Here is a 24947-nt window from a genome sequence, read left to right as displayed (position 1 = left end):
AATAAAATGGCATAGACTATTCTATACATAGTAGCCAAATGTACTCTTCTAACATATGGAATTATACTGTACAATGAACATACCAGTTATTGCTTGTAATCAGAAACCTGACATAAAGAAAAGCCTTAGGATGTACTGTTTGGCTTGCTGTCAGATGAATGTCTATAATGCTACAATTTAAAGGGTAGTACGATGTCAAAGAGCTTCTGATATGTCACATTGACATGTCACAAAATACCATTGGCTGATCTATGAGCTCAGAGCTACAGCACTCTAAACACTCGAAAGTGCCCAAACGCATGTGGCGTCACTGTAAATCTACAACAGTGATATACTGCAGTATGCACACTGAAATACCACATATTGTCTTTATGTTGAAGCCAAACAATAGCATAATAATGCTCCCAATAATAACTATGTAGAAATAACAGACCGAGAAGCACTGCAAAGTTTTGTATTAGTCACTGAAAAGTTAATTCCATGAAAGCAATTAAAAGGAAAAAATGATAATTAATGCACAATTCATGCCATGACAAATGGGCAGAAATAGACTTGAGTAATTACACCTGAGAGGCTATCACCAAAACTGTAAACTGACTTACATTGAATTGCCAAATTATTAGAGACACCCGCCCTTTCAGAATTGTAGCTTTCCTTTATGGAAATTAGACATGTGACACTGGAGTGCAGCATAAACTCAAGTGACCAAGTTTTGTGTGTATTAGTTTCAATGTGAAACCACATTAGAATAGGATAAAAGAGTGAACCGTACAATTTTGAACAAGGCATGTTAATCGGTGGATGACTAGCAGGGCCAATATTTAAAAAACTGCCAACTTTGTTGGTTTTTTTTGTATAGTGGTATCAATAGTATACAGAGAATGTTATGAATGAAGGAAAACATTCAATGGAAGGGGAGCCTGCGGACGTAAACAGCTTTTCAATGAAAGCCGTGAGAGGTAGATGTCAAAAATTGTTTTGACAAACAGGCTGACCAGTGAAGTAAGTTGCATCTGAATATGACACTGGTGCTCCAACTAATGTGCCTGAAAACACAACTTATCCTTCCTTAGTACAGGTGGAGTATAGTAGCAGATGGCCATTGATGTCTAAGAGTAACAGAAAGTCAAGACACCAGTGGGCAAAAGAGCACACAAATTGGATCACTGAACAGTGGAAAAGCAAACACGATCAGAGAAATCTAGATTTCGGTTGCACCGTGCTGATGGGAGGGTCAGAATTTGGAATAAGCAGTATTAATGAACCCTTCCTGTTTACAGTTTGTCAGTACCTCCATATATCTGCGGCAAGTGTAAGAAGCTCTCCTGTCCGCATGGGCCAATATTCCTGCAGAACAATTTCAACACCAACTGGCCATGATGAATTGCTGAGGTGCTGAAAGCCAAAGGAGGTCCAATACGCTACTTAGATGGGTGTCTCTAAAAATCGGCCATTCAGTGAATACGGTACTTGGCCTGATTTTTCAGCCAGAACCAATAATCAAATATATTGAGTGTTTCAGAAAAGTGCAATATTACACAGATATTCCAAAATTTGAATAACTTCTGTTTCTTTCCTTTTTGTCAGCTACTAAAGGCCAGTTGTCTTATTGACTAGCTTTGTTGGTGAGCATGGCTCAATGGCAGCACGAGTATAATGAGTTGCAATTTATATGTTAAAGGAGTATTCTGGGCTTTTACTATTGATAAACTATCCTTAGGATTGCTCATTAATAGTTGATTAGTAGGGGTCTTCTGGTTGGGATCCTCGCCGATCAGCTGATCTTCCAGCCCACTATCAGTGCAGCTGGATGTCATCATCAGTGGTCAGGACTGGAAGTGTAATAGACCACTTCACTTCCATTGAAATCAATGGCAGTGATGCCTCCTATTACACTTCCAGCTCTGACCACATTGAGAAGCCAAAAGTGCAATAGGAGGCATTGCTACCATTGATTTCAATGGGAGTTAGGTGGTCTATTACACTTCCAACCTAGACCACCAATGACGATGTTTGGCACTTCTGTACTGACAGCAGCCCGGAGGATGAACTGATTGGTGGGGATCCTGAGTGACGGACCTCCACTGCTCAACTATTGATGACCTCTCCTGAGGATACGTCAGCAATAGTAAAAGCCTGGAATACTCTTTTAAATATTCAGCACTTGTAATCTGTGCTTACCCCTGAACAGTACTGTTATTTGATAGATTTTCTTACTGAAGGGAAGCGCCGAAGGGTAAGATGGCAGAGCACTTGCCAATTACTTGGCCTTCTTCCTTTCAGCAACCGGAAAGTGATGAGTAATGTGAATGGATCAAAGAAGAATGCATGTACAGTATGTATGAGGAATACTTAGAAGTAAGGGCACACTAGGAATTGGAGTCTAGAAGCAGAAAGCAAGGTGTTGGTATAGAATAACAGATGCAAAAGCACCTTGTATTCCCTCCATATAGAATATGCAGTGACCTCCTAGGAAAAATCTCACAATATCTGTTGAATGTATGTGATGGAACATTATGCAATAAGAACCATGTAAGAAACTAGAAAACACATTCTTTATATCAGGCTCTGTACTGAAAAGAGAATAATAAAACAAATGCAAATGACTTCACAGTCTTTGAAAGAAGAAGGGAATAGAGATACTGATCAATAGAGATATAAATTAGGAAAATGCACTGAGTTTCACAATGGCAACTTGCCTAGATTTTCTCTACAGCTGTCAAGTATGTTATTATGGATTATATGATATTCTGATCTATCGAAGATATAGCATTACATTGTGAGGCTATTCCCTTTTTCATTCCTTTAGAGCACCCAAGATGGCAGTTGTTATGGCATATCACTCCCAGAGAAGAAGAAGTCTTGTATCAACTTACAATAATTCAGAAAAAGGTAAAAAGAAACAGAATTGGTTATATATTATAAAAATACTATTAATCTAATGTGTTTTAGACATTGGCTAATTTGTGGCTTTGTGTATTTCATCTTATATTTTCAATGTGTTTATTTTTACCTTTTTTAATTAGATGTGTTTACCACCCCCCCTCGCATAAATTAATATTGTGGTATCCAGAAATAGGTACTTGGTACCTCAAAGTCAGACTCTTCAAGAATACTCATGATTATAAATTTGATGATGGTGTTATAATGTTTAATACTGGCTTTGTTAAGGTGTTGTCCCACTGTATATTGTATTACAGGTGGTGGCTGGCTTGATGTAGCACCGCTCTACGTCATCTACATGTAAATCATGGGTTAACTTGCCTCCCGTTTCTGTGGACTATTATTTGGGGTTCTCACTTTGTCACAAACATCTACAGCAGGGAACAAAACCAACACCAGTGCATCACAACATCACCACATTTTTGGAGGGGTGGGGGTGACATAATTTGTTATAGGCCACCATGGAGGGAAACATCAGCCCGCACTGTGATAGTGCCTAGCTGCGCCAGCCCGCCGCATCCCCGGTCATCACAATATGTATCAAATGTTAGGGACATTCAGAAAAGGCCAGTTGTAAAAAATGCAAAAATATCTTACACTGCTAATAACTGCATATAATGGAGACATGGATCAAGTGTAAAGTGTCCGTACAATACAATGAATGTAAATGACAAGGGATCGACTATAAAGGCAATGTAGAATGTGATGAGAACTTGGCTGTGATGCATACTTCATACACAGAATTCTGTCATTGCAAATAACTTGCTGTTTATTGCAGCTTGGGTGATTACTGTACACCGTCCATTACTGATAAGATTTGTTATAGCTGTCAATGAAGAGTTCGAGTGATATTCACCACCACAGAGGCTTGCATACTGCAACTCTACCCTCCAAATATCTTGTTCCTAGCAGCCCAATCCACTACCGATATGGCAGTTAGCACTGGTGGTCCAAAAGATTTTTTTTTGCTCCCTTCACAATGTTAAAGGGAATTTAGCACTCCTTTCATATGCAAAACAGTGGAAAGGGTTGTATATTTAACGGATGTGCCAGCAAGCAAATTAGATTTTCTATCAACTAGGAAAAAAATCCAGCAAAAAAGCTTGGGCAGAAAGTTAGGCACTGCTTATATACAGTAACTTCCAAAAACATGGAGAAAAGCCGGATACAAGATGCTCCTCCAGACAAATGGAAGGCCATAGGCACATGACAGAATACATATCATCTATGGGCCCCCGATGCTGCCCTATAGTGCTTCTATATTGTACTCATAGAATACCTCTGCAATACAGGATGTCATGCTTCCCCTTATGGCAGTGAATGTTCTACTTCTTCCAACTCTACCACTGAGAGTTATATACTTTAAAGATCTTAAAAGATGGCGTCCAATACTTTTAATACAAGATTGATGAAGCTCAGCCTCTGTCTTACACTGAACTATGAGTCTGGCAAATCCAAACTGGAACATTATATTTTAAATGCCATCTTAAATATATTTCCACTTTGTAAATTACCTCTTGGGTATATAAAATGCTACTTAGCTTTAATCATTAGAGAAAATACTTTCTAGGCTGACCTGTTACCATACTACGGTATGATTGTATCTTGTTTAATTGCTATGAGGAACAGTGGAGGCGTTACTTGCTTCTCTTGCATTGTGCAGAATTGGCAGTGTATTTTGGTATGACGTATATAACCATTGCTCTCGAGAAAGACGCAATAGGCTATGACTTTCACACAGCAGTGAAATAAGGTCATCACAGCTGTAGAAAATGAATACAGGCGACTGTCTAGGTTTGAAACAGTGAAGTAAAGATTTCTCCTAGCCTGGGAATATACAGGGTACTGCCACCTTGATCTCAGGATAATCCTTTGAGGTAAAGCATTCTTGCAGACTTTCAATGAGGAAATCCTGCAAAAAAGAAGAAAACATTCTCTTGTTAGATTTCACTGAGATCTTAATGGAATTACCATGTACAGTTCCTTCAAGACACTCCATCGTCTCTGCAGAATCACTTCAGTTACCCTGGTAACTTTAAGAAATACTTGACACATATTTTATATTCATAGTGCAATTTTATGGTTTTCATGCTCTTCTTTCATCATTTAAATGAATTTATTTTAAAATACAACATATTGACCAATACTGTGCTCTTTGTAGATCAATATCGGATTATTTTATGGGAGACAACTTATCAAGGTTCAATTAGACACTAATACATTATGTGATGGTAAAAGGGTATTCTGGGACATTTTTAACTTTTGCTATTAATGACTTGAATTCAATGAGAGCTGCGCCTGCAATACCAACCCCGGCCACTGTGCTATGGTCAGTGCTTTCTGCTTCCTCTGCTGAGCATAGTGACATTGGCAAGAAAAATTTGCTGATTGGCAGGAATCTGAATGGCGGGTCCCTGCTGTCAGTCATCACTATCAAAAGTTCAAAATGTCCTGGAATACCCCTTTAATGGGAGGCTTTTGATATCGTACATTGCTTGATTAGGAAACAATTGCTTTCCTCTCCGTATTGTAAGGCTGGTTGGGAAGGAATATACTGATTACTCATTATTACCATCTTTTCTGATCATAATGGTATATAATTGTGTAAGTATAGGCACAATTACAGTATATACTGGTATTTCATTAGAATTAAAAATTATACTACCTATCCCTTTAACAGAAATGTAATGTGTGTAACACACAGATGAAGGCCTCATGCACACCTCAGTCTGAAGGGGGTCTTCCAGTATAAAAATCTATAGGTCAATACTGTACCTCCATGTGCCTACAATTGCATATGGAAACATATGGAGCAAATGTATCAAGTTATTTATGCCACTTTACTCGTGTATAAAAGTGGCACATTTTGTCGCACACCATATTTGACAAAATATGCAATTTTGTACTTTTCTTGACACTTTTCAAAAGAAGGAATGGCTTAGTAAGAGGGGTAGGACCTCCCAAAGCTCATCAGATTTGCTATATTTTAAGCCAGAAACTGGCGTAAATTATAGTGGAAGTCTAGGCCAGCACATAGCTGCTAGAGATTTCAGCTGTGGTGCACGAGGAGCCACGGACGCACCTATTTTATTAACTTATTATATTAATGCCTAATAATAAATAAGACACCTCATTTTCAAGTGCACGGTTTATTAAGACTAATGTATGAAATGCCGGTCTAAGCAGAAGTGCCAAATAGTATCTAGGTGTTCTCTTTTTTCCATTGCATCTAAGGGAGAATACAGTAGTGCCTGATGGAGGGCCATATGTTTGCATATGGAGTGCTACATCTTTGTAAAATGAAGCCATAGGAATTCTATGTAGGTTCCATGCACAAAGCTTTGTTATATAAGTCAGACCTTAAGTAGGCCTATTATTTTTTTTCTCACTCTTAAAAGGTTAATATTCAGAGACTAAAGGCCCTTTCAAAAGGGCCAATAATCTGGCATGAGTGTTTGCTTGCCTGATCTTTGGTCCGTGTGAATATGCTTGCAATCAGCTGGTATCATTCATGTGGGGATAATAGTGCTCACTCATCAGTAGCACATTTCCACACGCAAATGGGGATGTACGCCCAATGAATGGAATCTACATAGGGATGAACAATCGTATTTTGTTAATTGGCGCTCGTTAAATGGGCAGAGAATCGGCCCATGTAAAAGAGCCTTTGAAGATCCTTTAGCAATATAAATTTCATAAAATATTACTGAGGGAGTTAGCAATGTAATGTTAATCCTCCATATTACAACATTAACACTCTATCATCTTAATTGTCTGGAGGCTCCTTCCAGAAGCAGTACTGTCAAATTAGTTGTTTACAACTTTAAATTACTCATCTACAGTTCAGATCTCAGGCTCTGTCCCTGGGAAATTCGTGTTTGACTGCAGTAAACAGTTTTCCTCTACACTAATAGTCCACCACTCCACTGTATCTTTTTGAAACAATTACGGTTGATGCTAAATATTTGTATTTTGAGTTGTTTTCAATAAAGATTTCAAAAGGTCATATTGATTTTTCAAGTGGAACCGTGCTCCCAAGACAAAACTATACTTTGCGTACCTAGCGGTGTTTTAGGCTGACTATTGCAGTAACCTTCAGCATCCTCCTAGGAGAGCAAAATTACATTTTAAACAGAAAGAGACATGCACGTATGTAAGAAGTTGTTTAAAAGAGAAAACCAGGAGGTTTGTGCAATTCTTGCTATATTAGACTCATTTTATAGCAGCGGTAGGGCTTTATTCAGAGCTCCATCTCTCTGTTCTGTTTCGGAGAAGAGAAACAGAATTAAAATGGAATTAAATTGATCCATCTCCCCCCCATTGGAAATCAATGGGGTTTTTAAAAAGCGGAAAGCAAACCATTCCACTAGGTTTCCGTTTTTTAAATGGAACACATAGTGCTACTTTTCGTTTTTTAAAAACCCTATTGAAAATCAATGTGGGGGGAGGGGGGGGGGACTCTGTTTATTTCCAGTTTAATTCTTTTTTTCTGCTCTAAAAATGGAACAGAGAGACGGAATTATGACTGAAGCCCTTCCGCTGTTGTGAAATGAGCCTTATGGTGGTATAACACACAGGCTTTTGTGGCAGTTTTTGAGCCATTTTTTGAGCCAACGTCAGAAGTGGATTCAAAGCTATGGGAAATATAGAGGAAGGACTTGTAATTTCCTTCCTGTCGGATTCACTTAAAACTGTCACAAAAATTTGCTTCCTAAAGCCCTATATATGTTTCTTAAACTTTATTACCAGCAGGAAGCTGTAAGCCTTCTTCCATCTGTTATACAATATTCTCCCAATGCATTCCACATTACATAGATTGTCCATAATGTGCAGCACTTCTTATTCTTGATTCTTTAAGGCAGGAGGTGGTGGTTGGGCACAGAACTGATTAGTTAACAGGGAGCACAGTAGATATCATCAACCACTGGCGAAGCTTCTTAAAGGAGCTACACAAAATCTTGAAAATGACTTTGAATATGGCTATAACTTGAAAATAAACAAGTATATAATATACTTACCTTAACAACAATGTGCTGTTCTCACCTTTCCCTTTTTGTTCACTTTTCTTTTAGTTTCAACAAGGTGTTATTGAATATTTTTGCAGAATTTGGCATTTAAAAAGTCTTAATTCCCCACACAGGGGGCTAAATATTGCAAGTTTGAAAACTATATACTTCAATATAACACTTCATTCTAATAGCAAAATGCGTAAGAGGGAGGGGGTAACAAAAAATACATAACAGGGGGTTGTCAAGAATCCACATTTGTTCTCCATAGTTATTGTAGTTGGTAATCATAGCTAGTTGATGGTGGGCAGGTTAGGTAGTTGAGATATTATAGTATAGCCCCGGGGCTTCCAGGTAATCAATCCAGGGTTGCCACATGAAATTGGCCATAGAATCTGTTCTGATTGCATGAATTCTTTCATGCAGCATATTTATTTTCTTGTGGCCATACAAATATACTGTATATGTTTATGGACTCTAGACCTAATTCGTGGTGGGCGATCTCCTAGTAGGAAGGAGACTTTGGTATTGGACCTGGTTTAGTAGGCTACTGACCTGTCCACAACCCGACCACTACTGGGCAGGGCCACCAGGTGTAGAGCATGCTCCCCATTTCTTGGCAACCATGAAAACATAGTGGGGATGTTGATGGAAATAGGTGGTGTACCCTTTGTGGAATCAAGTACATTCTTTGTAGAATCTTAATTGAGGTTTCCAGATGTCTACCTTTATATATCATTGTGCGGCAATGTTGCCATCTTTCTGCTGCCATCTCTATCCCCAATCCTCCTCCCATTTTCTCATGAAAGGAAATTTCCCTTCATTAGTGGGTTGGTTTAGCATACAGTAAATATAAGAGCGCACCTCTCTGGGGTCATTGACGCATACATTTTCAAAAGGGGTAAGTTTTGAGAGTAAGAAGGGCAGGGGGAGGAGTGAATAAAATGAAACACTTGGCTGATCCGTAGGAACTCTTGTATGGGGGGGGGGGGGGGGGGGTGTTGAATATGGCATAGAATTGTTGTATTGTGCGAAGTTTAGACTTATTAAAGAAATGGCGTAGTGTGGTTAGCTGATGTTGTCTCCACCATATAAAACTGGAAACGTCCATACTCAGTGGGAACTGTTGGTTAGGGATTATAAGGAGCATTGAGGAGATTTTAGAGGAGAGGCTAAACTTAAACCTGGGATTTTTTCCACAGCAGGAGAGAGTAATATGCGAGAGGTTTACTCTTCTTTTTTTCTGAAAACCCATTTAGAACAGAACCCCCAGCACAACCACATCATATATATAGTTACACTTCGTGTGGTTATGATAGGGGATAGAATATATATATATATATATATATATATATATATATATATATATATATATATATATATATGTATATATACACATATACACACATACACACATATATATATATATATATATATACACACACACACATATATATATATATATATACATACACACACATACATATACAAACACACGTACATACATGCCAGTGATTATTTACCACCCCCACGGGAATGTTGGAATTTGAACTGAATCGGCAACCTCATGCCTTTGGTCCACACAGTTCTTACAGTTTACATGCAAAGACTCCCACTTTCTCACTTTCACATCGATAACAGCTTAACATTGTCAGTGTGATGCTGTGTCATCACAGCAATGGTTTCATTTTTATACTGTAATGGGGTCACATCTCCTTGGGGGAATGTTTTAGCAGAAAGTCAGTTGATGGAGGCAATGTGATTCCTTAACAAAATTTGCAGAAAGTTAAGGGTGAACACTTCTGTATCTCCTTCATAGACTTTGAATTTCTTATCTTAGCTTGCAGCTGTAATTCAACAGTAGGACCACCAGGACATAGCGTATTCTGTCACAGCCAAGAACTCAAATGTTCAAATTAAAACCCATACACAAAATGAAGAAAGAAAATCACAGGTTGGCAATATTATCACAAATTCTCCTTAAATCTTATGCTATCTCACATAGTTTTACATACACAAACAAATGTTATTCGTTAGAAAATCTTATAAATTCCCTTACTTTATTTTTTATTTGTGAGCTAGACAGCAGCTTGAATAAGTACAGGTTATTATTTAAAATGCTAAAGTTAATTTTTAAGGCAACAAACTCACCACATAACTACTGTTCCCTATACTCTTTGCTATTGATGTGGCTATTCCAGCATCTTTTTGGAAAGTAGACCAGGACATCATACTGTACCACGTGAAATATCAAGTGTGACAACCACTTGTTGGTCTTTAGTGAATATACATTCATATTGATAAAACTTTTCTATATTTTATTCATTACAATTAAAAAGATGTTAAAATATAACAGAGATGAGTCTCCAATGTGCAGCAGACAGGAGGAAGGAAGGCATACAATATATCAAGTTCATAGAATTAAACATATGCTGAAAAAATGCATGTATGCAAGATTATATGTCAACAAACATTTAATCTTATATAATAACATATCAAGCATACAAAGCATTGAATCTATGCATATAAGCAGCAGTACATAATGTATGAAGCCCACCTTACCACCAGCACCCCGACACGTGTTTTACCCCAAGCTTCCTTAATATACGATTAAATGTTTGTAGATATAGAATTTTGCATACATGCATTTTTTGAGCATATATTTAATTCTATGACCTTGATATGCTGTATGATTCCTTCCGCTTGTCAGCTGCACATTGGAGACTCATCTCTGTTGTATTGTAACATCTTTTGAATTGTAATGAATAAAATATAGAAAAGTTTTTTTTATGGAAGCTTTGCGTACTGACCTGTTATTTTTGGATTGATTGTGCGGCAGAATGTGTGCTGCTGGTTGTGAGGTGCAACCGTGATTTATTATATTACATTCGTATTGATAAGTCTTTGAGAAAAATACTGAACTTTGGAGAAAATAATTTTGCACACTTAATACGAAATGTGGAGTTTTGAGCAGGTTTTTTCTATTCTCTAAAGCATATATACAAACCATGTTTGCTATAGCGATTATTATTTGTGTTGTATTAGCCTCTTCTTGAATTCTAGTTACTTTTAATTAAAAAGTAATCTTTATCCTATCTATTAAATACCTATGGTCCTACTGCTAAGTCATTCTCAAGTACAGTTTAGATAGCTTCCTCATTAATAGTATCATTGTGTAAACATTTAGTAGAATTTCTTCTAGCCAACTGAATTAGGAGAAAAATAATAAATAACGGCTTAATAAATACTGAATAGTTAGTTTTATTCTTCATTTCACTCAAGTATAATTGCTAATAAAAGGATAACGGAAAATATAGACAAAGTTTGGCTAGCTTGGAGAGTGTTTAGTCATCATTGCTATTGCACCATAAATAAAGGAAAGGTAGGAATTCTCTAACCTGACTGACACAGCTGGCTTGGCTAAGCGTGCTGACAGCTCTCATGTAGCTCTGGTTCCTCGAACGAAACTTTGGAGAATTATAGTTCCCTGACGGGTCCAGAATTTGTCCTGCGGCCATTTCATTTGCTGCTTGTAGGTAGCTCTGGCTACATAGTACGAAAGAGAAACATTGTGATGAAAGCATTGTACAAGTTTATGCAAATGACTCACACATTCCATCTCTTCCATCCATTTTCCGGTCCCGTTCACATCTATATTTTTTTTATGTTTAACATATGCACTGAGAAAAGCTCCCATTGTATATGTTAAATGGGGCTGTGACAAATGCCAAGCAGTGGCATCTGTTACCAATATGCTATAATGGCATCCATTTACTTTTCTGTAGCCTTTCATTACATTTCCTTTAAGTGGATCTCTTTACAGCCCATAGGATATAATGAAATCCGTTTAATGGGTTCGTCATGAAAAGCTATTGAGGAGCTGATGATGTATATCTTTAATGGATGCCTGCGATGGATGTCTGTTAGGTTAAAAAAAACATATACATTTTTTTTTACTGTACTCCATGGGATGAAAAAGCCTAGTCTACTACTCTATTCCGTATCTTTCTTTGTAGTATACCCAAGTATACCGACCAGGCAGAGACCACAAGGAGATTCTTTTAGCCTCTGTCTACCTAATGGTGCTCTATGGACGTGTCGGGTTGTATGTTGGGGCTTTTTCTGGTATACAAACTAAGCATGTACAAAGGACTTGATGTGAATGCTGCCTTAAATAGTAGTTATAGCAGCCATTTAGTGTCTGAACATACACTTTATACAGTACACATTTAGTCATATAGTCATACAAACACTTTCTTTTTATTATTAAAAAACCAAGCCAGGATGATAAATGTCTTATGAAGGTTAGTATACAAAGCATAGAGCGCTCCGGTGCAGCATGTAGTACTGTAGACAATTCACAACTCCACATGATAGCTATGCGTTAATGCAAATATTAAGATCCATTTATAGGAACATTTAGCCTAATATATGTGTATTAAGTGGTTTAAATGCCAGATATCACAATGTGGCCAGTTAGGTACGTGATAAAGGGGGTGAGATGAATCACTTTATTATTCTAGAATTGCTTTTGTTTGCAGCATATTATTATTTAAATATAGAATATTCTCTACAAAAAGACTCTGTCATGCATTTTAAGGCAAGTCCTATTCCGAGAATGCTAACAAAGCTAATGTTTTGTTAACAGCTCTTTGTACATTATGTTTTGTGTTGAATGACGCATTCTCATACCTACGAATGCTTTTTTCCCCCTAACCTTTACATTGATATATCTACGTGTAGTGACAGCAAATACGGTAAGTCGAATTGGACTTATCACATAATAATAATAAGTTAGTTGTTTTAACAGAAAAAACTATCAATAAGTTATTTTTAAAGAGGAGCTCTCAGATTTCCTGACATCAGTTTAGTACATTCCTTATAGAATACCAGTTCCGGGGCATGTTTGTCCGTGTTGTGTCATTTCTCTGTTATTCCTCCGGGCATTGTATGAATAAATTGACAACTAGGTGTTACTATTCCACTTGACAATGGGATATGTCCATTTCCAGTCTGATACTGTCCAGTCATGGTTGTGGTAGGTTTACTCATTACTCTACAGGACATGCCTTTCTGTCCCAGCATTTTGAATAGCTGAAACTGGCAATCAAATAGTACCCTGAAGGGAACTATTAACTTTGGTCTGTATTTGAAATGTTTTTTGTTTGTATCCAACATTTTTGGAGAACACAATAGTACAGTTGACTATACTACTGTGTCCTTCCAAAATGCAGAAACACACAGAAACCATGTCAAAGACTAACGTTTGTACCTCTTGGTCTCTGATTAATTAAAGTCAAAGACTCAGTCCAGGGTTCCATTTAAAATACGGTTTTGGATATTCAAATGGAACCCTGGGACAGAAAAGAACAGCACACAGACAAAATGTAATATGAATGTACCCTTAAAGGGGTTACCCCAAAATTGACTTTTATCATCTATGCACAGGATAGGTCATGAAAATATGATTGATTGGGTCCTCACTGCTGAGACACCCAGCAATCCTGAGAACAGGGGTCCCATATCCCTCTTTCACTTCAATGTGGACTCACTAAACCCTCCACTGTGAGGAGGAGACTGAATGGAGAGTTTGTTGAACATGTGAGGTGCCACTCCATTCATCTTCAATGTGACTTCCAAAAATAGTCCAGCACTTGCATTCAGCTATTTCCATCAGCCCCACTGAAATGAGTGGAGTGGAACTGTGCACGCTTGACTGCCACTCCATTTAATCTCCTTCTTGCTGCAGTGGGTGCAGTGAGTCTATACTGAAAAAGAGAAGAGGACACAGGACTCTGGCTCTCAGGATCAGGGGAGGTCTCAGTGGTAATACTATCACTGACTAGTCTTTTATCACCTATCCCATGGATAGGAGATAAAAAACAGTTTTGGGATAACCCCTTTAAGGTTCCCATACACATAAGTGTTTAGTTGTCCAAACCCGCCAATAACCGCAGAGCTGGATCTCTGATGTGTATGAGAATGAGTCAACTTGCAAGAATTTGCAATGGGGAGAGGCGGGACAGGGGCGGGGCTAATTCTCGGAACTTAGCCCCACCCCATCCCACCTCCTTTCATTGCAAATAGTGCAGAGGGGCGGAGAGGAGGCAGAGAGGGGGCGGGAGCTCAGTTCCTGCTCCTGGCTCTTCCATCCTACCCCCCTGCAGATGAGGAGGACGTATATCGGCTCAGCGTGAAAACCGAGCCGATATACGTTCATGTGAATGCACCCTAAAGGTGTAATGTGTAAGGAGAATTTATGTGTTTATCAAAGAGAAGATGATCCCAGATCTCGTGCAGAAGTCTGGACCCAGGAGAAATACAAATCACACCAGCCTGTGTGGTATCATATGATTTCTAATTTATTCTAAGGTTTATTTGGTATATACCATAAATGACATCACAGGAAAAGTATATACCTCCAAGATTAATAATAATACATGATAGGCTGAAACTACAATGTTTAATATAAATTACACCTTTTAAGGTGTAACTATAACATACAATGAAGCCATGATCAATTTAGTGAAAAGGAATGCAAGGGAGGCAGTGTGGAGACTCTTATCTTGTCTGTCTAACCCCTACTGGTATAGAAAAGGTTTTGTTTAACCCCTTCACTACTTATACTGGCATCATGCTATATCTTTCTAGCCTACAATCCAAAAACAATTAACTGATACATTGATCTACAATTTTCTTAACATTATGTTTCCAGCAGATTGCCTTCTATTATAAACTATTCTCATCTATCCAGTTTTATCGGTCAAAAATGAATTTTTGGCTGCAAACAGAACAAGTTGATACAGAAATCCCATTCTGTGGATATATATTGCATATGTTATATTCTAGATGTTAAATAGTACACTATTTGAGAGACTGTTTTTTTATTTATAAGGACACAAATGTTTAGATGATGATGTGTCTGTTAGCAGTAATATAGAATAGGTGATTGCTTGTGACCGAAAGCTGATAATACATAGGATTAACCACCCTGATGCAGGGAGACTTCTTGTAGTTAGGAACCCCCTCGCAACACTTGACCAAAGAAGGATATTACATTAATAGAAATGGTTGATCCCAACTAGAGATGAGCGAGCATACTCGCTATGGCAAACTACTTGAGCAAGTAGTGCCTTATTCGAGTACCTGCCAGCTCGTCTCTAAAGATTTGGCTGCTGGCGGGGGGCGGGGAGTGGCGGGGAAGAGCGGGGAGGATCAGAGGGGAGAGCTCTCTCATTCTCTCCCACTCGGTCCGCCCTGCTCACTCCCACAACTCACCTCTCACCCACGCCGCAGCCGAATCTTTAGAGACGAGCGGGCAGGTACTTGAATAAGGCACTACTCGCTCGAGAAGTTTGCCTTAGCGAGTATGCTCGCTCATCTCTAATCCCAACCCTTCAGATAATTTATTTTATGCCAAACAAAACCGGTCTTATATTCAACTTCTTAAAGGGCATGATTTACAGAACTGTCAAATCCTAATATATTAAGTCAACTAAACTGAAGTCAATAACGTATCTACATCACTTGAGTATACCACAGTATAAATACTTATATATGAAGTGCAAATCTATATGTGATAAACATATACTTTGAACATATACAGTGTATACACATCTCCAACCAATTTCACAACCTAAAAAAGGGTAATTATTGTTATAAATGCCTTGGCTGCAATGATAATGAACCATAATCAGAATCTTATTCAGTAATAATTGATTGAGGAAGAGGAAGTAGCAGCGCTAGGCAGCTGCAAGATAAAGGATGAGAAATTACTCTCTTCATACGAGTTAAAAACCCATCTTTCATCAGATTGTAGAGTATGGCAACAGACTTGTCAGAGCCGGGAGTACAGAAATGCTGCAGTAGAGAACTCCATCATGCGGGATTACACAAGTATAATGCTTGTAGAAAAGATGGCTTACTGTTTAATATGTAGCAAGAACATTGATTGTCAGCTCTAGTTTTTCCCAAATCACAGTGCTTAATTGTATTGTAGATATACAAGATACATGAGGTCATGGCTTGTATGACAACGTCTGTCAACAGAAAATGGTGCTATTTCTTCTAGCATGGTTATGGGAATACGGAGACCAAATTAATGATGGGAGGGCATGATGGGTGTATACCAAGATGGCTGGTCAATGGTGGGGAATGAAGGAATGGAACTAGAGAAATGTATTAGCAGCTACATCTTTCTGAGCATAGTGGCCTCGAATCTGTCTGGCCCTCCCTGTTTACCTGGTTGGCAGGTGTATAGGTGATACTCATCGACTATTTTGTGGTGGTCGGTGACAGGACTCTACCTATTCCTTATAGGAATCATCATTAGTAAAATTAATGTGTACAGTTGGTGCTTCTAGGTTTTTAGAGGTTTTTAGAGTAGGTAGATGGGTTGGTGGTATCAGTGGTTAGGTAATTGTTAAACTTGGCTTCCTACCAGCGAAGGACTTTTATTGTTTAGCTGTTTGGTAATTGACATTGATGTTTAGATTATGTAAATGGATTGCAATGGTTAACTGGTCAGTAAATACCCCCTTTGGAATACTGGATTATTAATAGAGTGTTAAATGTAAAAATGATGTAAAACTGGAAAAGGGGCAATTAAAGGGCTGAACAGAAAGCTGGTACACGGTCTTGATCAGAGGAAACATATACCATCATTCATAATATGCCACCTTAAGGCCGCCTGCACACAGGAAGATTTGCATTGCGGAATCTGGAACAGGAGTCTGCCTTCGGGTTCCACAGCAAATACCGCCCATAGCATGCTATCGGAAAATGATTCTTCCTGCACAGGAGCGGAAACCAAATGCCGTTTTTGCTTGTGGAGGAAAAATCACAGCAAACTACATTTTTGCGCAGATGGCTTTCATTGAAGTCAATGGAAGCTGTCCGACCCGCAGCCCTGCCGCTATTGACGTATTCTGCATCACCGCTAGGTGATGATAGGGAAAAAGTAGGAATTAAAACTAAATGCACTGCGCATGTCTGACAGCGAGCTATGCAGACCCCCTGCAGTACAGATGAAGAGAAAAGAAAGCAGGTACCTGCAAAAGCTGCTGCCAGGGCCGGATTCCACAACAGAACCCGCCCATGTAAGGCGGCCCAAGGGGTTTTCTAGGGTTTTACTACTGATGATCTATCCTAGTAGATCAGTGCGGTCCAACACCCACATCTATCAGCTGTTCGCTGGAGCCACTGTGCTAATGCCAAAGCTATTGTGCATCTGGACCAGCACAGATCGAAACACTGTGTAGTGGACAAGAATAGTACTGCAAGCTTTCCCCCAATTCATGTGACTATGGGTTTTCCCACAAAATATATTCATGATGTACAGGTCTGTGGTTCTCTCCATTCTACTCTATGGGAGTTCTGGAAGCTGGACAAGGTAGTGTCCAGTCTACTGTATATGGCATAAATGTATTTAATGGCAGGTTTCCATTGTAAATTATTGTGAGCACATGTACATTATTTTTGAATATGTGCACTGCGCTGTACTGAGACTGGCTTTCTTACTGAAAATTGCATGTTAATGGATAAAGGAATTTTCCAAGCAAATACGATTGATGACCTATCCTGAGGATGCGCGGTAATTAGCAGGCAATTAAATACATTGCATTACACAGTTCTGCTCATATTTGCATATAGGAATTGCCTAATGCGCAAGTACAAAAAAGAATGCTGCATGTTCTATTCTGATGTATATTACACGCGAGAGAGACCATTGTTCTCTATGGGCACGTAATCAACATCACCCATATGCAATTACATTGCAAAGTGACAGCGCAGGAAATTGAAACAAAAAAAACCCCAGGAAGACCACATGACAGCATGTATAAGATAATCAGCCATGCAAAGTATAATATCGCTGCCTTATGCGGCAATAGGCTATGTCACCGCCGGATCCACAGCAGTAAAAGGCTGTGTGACTCACGCAGAGCTTTATGCATGCAGCCAAGCACTCAGAGCGGGGGATGCAGAACACAAGCGGGGCTGCTTGCATTCTGCATCCAGCTGTTCTCTGCTCAGAGCGCCCGATGCAGAACACAGCTGGACAGCTGTGTTTTTCATACCTGCCTGTCTTCAGGGAGCGGGATACAGCTGAAACAATAGTATTGGCTGTATCCTACTGTGAATTCCTGATAACTGATTGCTGATCTGTCAGCATGCTGCAAGATCAGCGACGGCTTAACGAAAACTGCATGATGTCAGCGCAATTAGACACAACGATTACCGCTCAAAAGATGGCTTTGAGTAATTTTTGATCGAAAATCGTTGTGTCTAAATCAGCCTTAAGATGCAATTAAACAGTGCAGTCAACAAAGCCCTAGCCAGTCCAGGTATTTGATGTGTTCTATCACAAGTACACCTGGTGCAACTAATGAAGCTCTTGATTAAATGCAACAGGTGTACTTGAGATGACACCTGATATGTAAATTTGTGCTTTTTTTTGGGATTCTTTTCAGGGGGCTTCATAATTCTATTTGGTAGATAAACTTAATTTGCAGTGCGGGTTGAATAAGTTTGATTGTAACTGTACTGTATCTATAGTTTGTCCTCAAGCAGACAAAAAGGGAATCACACTTCCTCTTGGTCTAGTGTTTTTTTGGGAAGCAATTGCTAAGTTAATTCATTTAATGCATTGTAAGGTTGATGTGTTTACTGATGATAAACAGCATTTGGTTCCAATTAAATTCCAGTCACATGGTTTTAATGCCTTTCCTTCCTTTTCTGGTGAGGATGATTTAATAGAAAAACCTCTATCTCTACGCATTAGTGAACTCTGCACTGCTGAGTGCTTGTTAATGTCACTCTAGGTTTCTTAATTAAATGTAACAGTTCCCAATTAAGTTTTTCTGTATCAAAACATGTACCTGATTTAGGCTTTCTAAATGTCTGATTGAAGGAGACTGAAATCATGGGATGTGATATATCAATTTTGGTAACAGGTGAGGCCCTATTTACCCATGGGGACTGCAGAACCAGTGTCATTGTGGTTTATTCAACTATTGTTTATTTTTACTATTATCATAGTCAAAAGAAAGTGATCTACTAAGTGTTTTCATTCACTGACAGCAAACAAGTATATGCAAAATGGTGATGAATTGAAACACGGTGGCTCAGTAGTTAACACTATTGTCTTGCAGTGCTGGCGTCCATTGTAATCCCACCAAGGACAACATCTGCAAGGCGTTTGCATGGGTTCCTTCAGTGTATGATGATTTCCTTCCACACTACAAATATATACTGTGTTTTCCCGAGCTTTCATTTATACAGTGATTAAAGGAAAAATTACTTTCATCACCTATACACAGGATAGCTGAGACCCCCACCGATCCTGTGAACGCTGGTCTTGTGTACTCCCTCCTCCTCATTGTGCGCTGGCTGCACCCTAAAAAGCCAAATTTAGTGGGATTTAGAGAAATGCTACTTTATCTATTATTTAGAATATAAAGATACATCAGAAATTGTAGAAGATAGTCTGACTGCTAGAAGTCAGATAATCAGTAACGATACTTTTTGTGTTTTCCCTCCAAAATGGAACTATTTTTTGAATACAAGAGAATTATTATTTCCAGCATGGAGGAACTCACCTCTGGACCTCTCCATGTGATCGCTGTACTATTGATTTCAATAGCGGTTCCGGTCTTGCTGATATTTTGGGGGATGTTTTTGGACTTGTATCAGAGTCCCCGCTGTCCTCTTCCATGGCTTTTATATAACTCCCGCTTCTCATTCTTCGACATGGAATCTCCTCATCTTTACTCCCGGAGGGATACCCTCCCCATTCATCTTGAGGCACCTGGGAACATGTGACAAACAGTTACATTACAGATGCTCTTATATAAATGATTGCTCATCGCATTACCTGACCTACAATGTTATTTAGTGTAATGCATCTTTTAGATGAGCAGATTCTCATTTGAACGAGTGAGTAACGTCACCGCTATATCGTTCACACTCGTTCAGCCTGTTTAGACAGGCAGATTATTGTTGGGAATCAATCACCTCTTGTTCAGTGTTTCAGATTTCTATGTGAAATACTGAGCAGAGAGTGTTTAAATGCAACGATAAGTGCATGAGCCAATGATAATTTCTAGTCTGAAACTGAATGACAAATGAAAAGTGTTCGCTTCTCGTTCATCGTTCAGTTGTTGTTCCACGTTTAAATTGAACGATTATCATTCACAGAATGGTAGACTTGGAAGGGACCTCCAGGATCATTAGGTCCAACCCCCTGCTCAGTGTAGGATTCACTAAATCATCCCAGACAGATGTCTGTCTTGCCTTTGTTTGTAGACTTCCATTGAACGAGAACTCACCACCTCCCATGGTAACCTGTCCCACTCATTGATCATCCTCGCAGTCAGAAAGTTTTTTCTAATATCTAATCTGTGTCTTCTCCCTTTCAGTTTTATCCCATTGCTTCTAGTCTTTCCTTGTGCAAATGAGAATAAGGCTGCAGTGTGACAGCCCTTCAGATATTTGTAGACAGCTATTAAGTCTCCTCTCAGCCTCCTTTTTTGCAAGCTAAGCATTTCCAGATCCTTTAACCGTTCCTCATAGGACATGATTTGCAGACCACTCAGCATCTTAGTAACCTCACGTTCTCTGAATTGCTCCAGTTTGTCTGGGTCTTTTTTAAAAGTGCGGTGCCCAGAACTGGACACAGTATTCCAGATGAGGTCTGACTAATGAAGAGTAGAGGGGGATAATTACCTCACATGATCTAGACTCTATGCTTCTCTTAATACATCCCAGAATTGTGTTTGCCTTTTTGCCTGCTGCATCATATTGTTGACTCATGTTCAGTCTATGATCTATTAGTATACCCAAGTCTTTTTCCCATGTGCTGCTGCTTAGCCCAATTCCTCCCATTCTGTATGTGCTTTTTTCATTTTTCTTGCCCAGATGTAGGACTTTGCATTTCTCCTAGTTAAATACCATCCTGTTAGTTGCCGCCCACTGTGCAAGCTTTTCTAGATCTTTTTGAATACTCTCTCTCTTCCCTAGTGTTAGCCATCCCTTCTAGCTTTGTGTCGCTCGCAAACTTGATCAGTTTCCCCTCAATTCCCTCCTCCAGATCATTTATAAAAATGCTGGACAACACTGGGTCTAGGACACAGCCTTGTGGTACCCCACTTCATACATTCTTCCACTTGGATGTGCAGCCATTTATGACCACCTAACAGTTGCCTTGTCAATCCCATATTCGGTCATTTTTTTCAATAAGTATGGTATGAGATACTTTGTCAAATGCTTTACTAAAGTCAAGATATACTATATCCACCCCATTTACCTGATTAACCCAGTCATAGAAGGAAATTAGATTAGTCCGACATGACTTGTTTGTTACAAACCCATTCTGCTCTGGCTAATTACTTTATTTTTATCCAAGTAATTGCATACATGCTGTTTAATAATTTGATCAAAGATCTTTCACGGTATAGAAGTCCGGCTCACAGGCCTGTAGTTTCCTGGGTCCATCTTCTTCCCTTTTTTGAAGATAGGGACAACATTTTCCCTACTCCAATGTTCTGGGACTTCTGCTCTCAAAGATTACAGCAAGTGATTCAGCAATTACCTATTCACTTTTGCTTGATTTTTTGAACAAATGTTGTAACATCTAAATGCAGCATAAGATATTCCAGGTGCTACACTGTAAGGCCTCCCTCACATAGACGTGTTTTACCGTGATTAGCGTAGCGCTTTCATCGCGTCTCAGACAGACACCAAATTGCAGCGCTTTCCAGCAACGCAATTTTTCAGCGGAGTCTGTTCAGTTTTGAATGTTTATCACACCTAATCTATAATGAGGTATGCTAAACTCCGCGGTCAGCTGCAGCACCCTGCTGCCGAAAGTGAATGTAAAATCACAGCAAAGGGGCACGATTTAAATTGCGGCGCTTAACGCAACACCTGTGTGAGGGAGGCCAAAGAGAAAAAAATTATTTTAAAAAATCTCATTTTACAAGCTTGTTTCTGATAAGACAGAACACATGGATGTACTAGAATGTTTTGGTTCCATTGTAGTCATTACCACACAATTGGTGCCACAAATAAATATTACTGCAGAAGAAAAAACTGTGGAACCAATGAACAATAGTGCTGCTGCAATGATGCCAAATGACGACAAAAATGGCAGTCTGTAACCTACTTTTTTTTTTAATGTTACAGTAAATGGATTAAAAGCCAACATGTCTGGTATAGCTATGTTTTGACAGCCATATAGTGTCAGTTAACTAGATAAGACCTGTTAAGGCCTGGGGTAAACTAGTGCAATGCATTGATAAATATGCAGCACTTTTTGTCATACACCAGTTTCTAATATTCAGATGGGTGGCAATAGGCAATATCTCTTATAGTCCACACTATTTTTTTGACTCGCCTTGTCAGGTCCAGTAGCTATTTAACCCTATTAGGGGCAAAGCTAATTTGACTTTAAAGAGAATGTGTAATCAGAAAATGACCTAATGTTTACATCAAGGAAGGAATTTACTTCATCTAAAGTTTACTGGAAAGAAATGAGCCAAGGAGGCTCCAGCATGTTGCAGTAAATATATTGGTTCTGAGGAAGCCACATGCCCTCAGTGAAGCCCCACCAAAGTTTTGAAAACTAAAAAAGTTACAAACATTGTGTGTGTTAAAATCAGCAGCTTTCAAAAGAAAGCTACCTCCGATGGCTAAATAAATTCCCCATCAAGTTTTTATGTTTAATGTATTTAAGAATTTTTGGCGATTTATTTCTTATTGCTCATTAATTGTCCTTTATCTATTTTCTATACTGGTGATTACAGTCGGTCATCCCTAGTAGTAGTGCGAGGGACAATGACAGCTCAGCGATATGTTCAACATGTGTTCCTCTCATGGCGGCTTCCAAGAGGCAGCAGGATAATGCTCAGCCGGACACACAAGGGGGTCACAGGAGCCTCCACAACATTGTCACACTTCCGTGGCTGCCCGGTCATCAGATTTATCGTTAATAGAGCATGTATGGGCCTATCTGGGATGCCAACTTTGACAGCCTATGAGTTTGCACTTACGTATATAAACATTACTATTACACCTATAAAGTTTAATTTATTCCTGACAACTCCTTCAATGTATTTGATTTTTTTTTTGGACAATGAGTGTATGTTTTTTATCATATAGGGTGGATTCACATGTGGAGTAAAAATCTACTGCAAAATAAATGCCTAAGGGCTTAAACACATGGGTGCATGCGCCAATACCACTGTTATTTATTTTTTTGACTATTCAAACTCTGCACCATAGCGAACGAGTTTAATTAAAAAAAGCTGCAATATAGGTCCTGCCCTATCTTTCTCGCACGTGGACAAACCACATGCAAGAAATATATGGTAAGTCCTATTTTTTCTCGTGCATATTACTAACTTGCGAGAATCCCAAAAGTGAAAATGAAATCAATAAAATCAATGGTTTCGAATCATCCCATTTTGCTGCCTTAAAAATAAAAACGAGACAACAGCACGTCCATGTGTTTAAACCCTTACATGAGGTATTTCCTGAAAAACTGTGCAGAAAAGCTGCAGATTCTGCTCTTGCATGGCAGACTAGCTTCATTCAGTGGGCCTAATCTGCACGCAGAAAACCTATTGCGGACTCTTCTGAAAATCTGTGTCAAAAAGTGACAAGTCAACCCTTTTTTTCCATAATGTAAATGTCAAATCTGGGCAAGGAAAATAACTGTACTGCACGCCTCAACATTGTAATTGCAACACCAAGAAGAAAGTCATGGAATTATAAAAATCGCAGAATTGAAAGATATGTTAATGATATGCAAATTTTGTAAAAATGGAAACAAAATATTCAAAATATCTTGATTTATTCAATATAGCATATGAGTGCCACATGCAGAAATAGAATGGAACTGTGGAACTGAAAGTGTGGTCAGGGGACAGCGAGATAAGTCTAAATATCTTTATTTATTAACACAGATTCAAAACATCCAATTGGGAGTCTGGCAATGCGTTTCTCCGCCAAGGACTGGCCACTTCATCAGGCCATCATAGTACAGAGCAGAAGCAGGACATTTAAACTTTGGTGGGCTACTAAATGTCCTGCTATTAACATTCTATTTATGGCTTCCACCTGCACAGAGAAGTAAAGAACGGGCTGCCACTAGCAGTATTACACTTTCTCTGCCTTGAATTTTAGGAACCCCAAGTAAGCAGAACCTTGTTCTTGCCTGAGAACGTCTTACTCAGCAATCCCACACATGAAGCACCTTTTATTACATACAACAATACAGACACTGACATGCCTTGGCATGTTATCAATGAGGTTATTAATGCTTATCTGAGTAATGTTCTGCCATACTGAATTTACTGGAACATGCAAATAACCAAGCTGCTCTGGCTGCTCCCTTTGCTATGGCCGACCAGTCTGGAGACGCTGTAGGCCACGGCAGCATGTTTAGAACACACAAGCAGGCTCACAGTTGCATGAGCAACATATGGCCTGGCATTGCCATGTTGAAAAACAGCTCCTGAGACACTTGGGAAAAATGGTCATACCACTGGTTCCACAACCAAATCAACATCAAACTCTCAGCACTCAGTGTACCTGGAATAAAGACTAGAGGGGTTTGGCTACCATACATTATGCCAACCCACACCACAATACCGGGAGTAGGACTGATGTGATGTTCCCTCGTGAAGGCCTCTTCATGGCATTACCCACATGGTCACCAGACCAATCTTTGGTTATCACTACATCTAAAAAAATAGCATGACTCACTGAAGAGGACAGACCTCCATTCCAGCCTCCATTGCCATCTTTCTCTGCACCATGCTAGCCTTTCGAGAGCGGCAGCATGAGGTCAAGGGAAAACCTACTGCTGAATGTCTGGCTTGTAGCCCAATGTTGTGCAAACACCTTCTGTTGATTCGTGTAGACACTGTTCGATACCCTAAGTCTAGGATGTAATGTCCAAGTGCTCTCACATTACAGAATGGATCACTATGTGCCTCG

At 39.1% G+C, this 24947-nt stretch overlaps 1 protein-coding gene across 1 annotated transcript in view; it reads right to left on the bottom strand.

Annotated features, from left to right (window-relative positions):
* Window positions 1-24947, bottom strand: part of DLGAP2 (DLG associated protein 2) — a 265272-nt gene that overhangs the window by 89084 nt on the left and 151241 nt on the right. Inside the window, exons 3-4 of the mRNA XM_066590331.1 lie at window positions 19547-19755; window positions 11348-11495 (exon numbers count right to left, since the gene is read on the bottom strand). Coding sequence (XP_066446428.1) covers window positions 11348-11495; window positions 19547-19755 — 357 coding nt within the window. The remainder of the gene's footprint in view (window positions 1-11347; window positions 11496-19546; window positions 19756-24947) is intronic.

Source organism: Eleutherodactylus coqui, chromosome 1, assembly GCF_035609145.1.
Source record: "Eleutherodactylus coqui strain aEleCoq1 chromosome 1, aEleCoq1.hap1, whole genome shotgun sequence".
NCBI classification, from domain to species: Eukaryota; Metazoa; Chordata; class Amphibia; order Anura; family Eleutherodactylidae; genus Eleutherodactylus; species Eleutherodactylus coqui.
The sequence above is the reverse complement of the archived record's forward strand: the minus strand, read 5'-3'. Positions and strand labels throughout refer to the sequence as shown.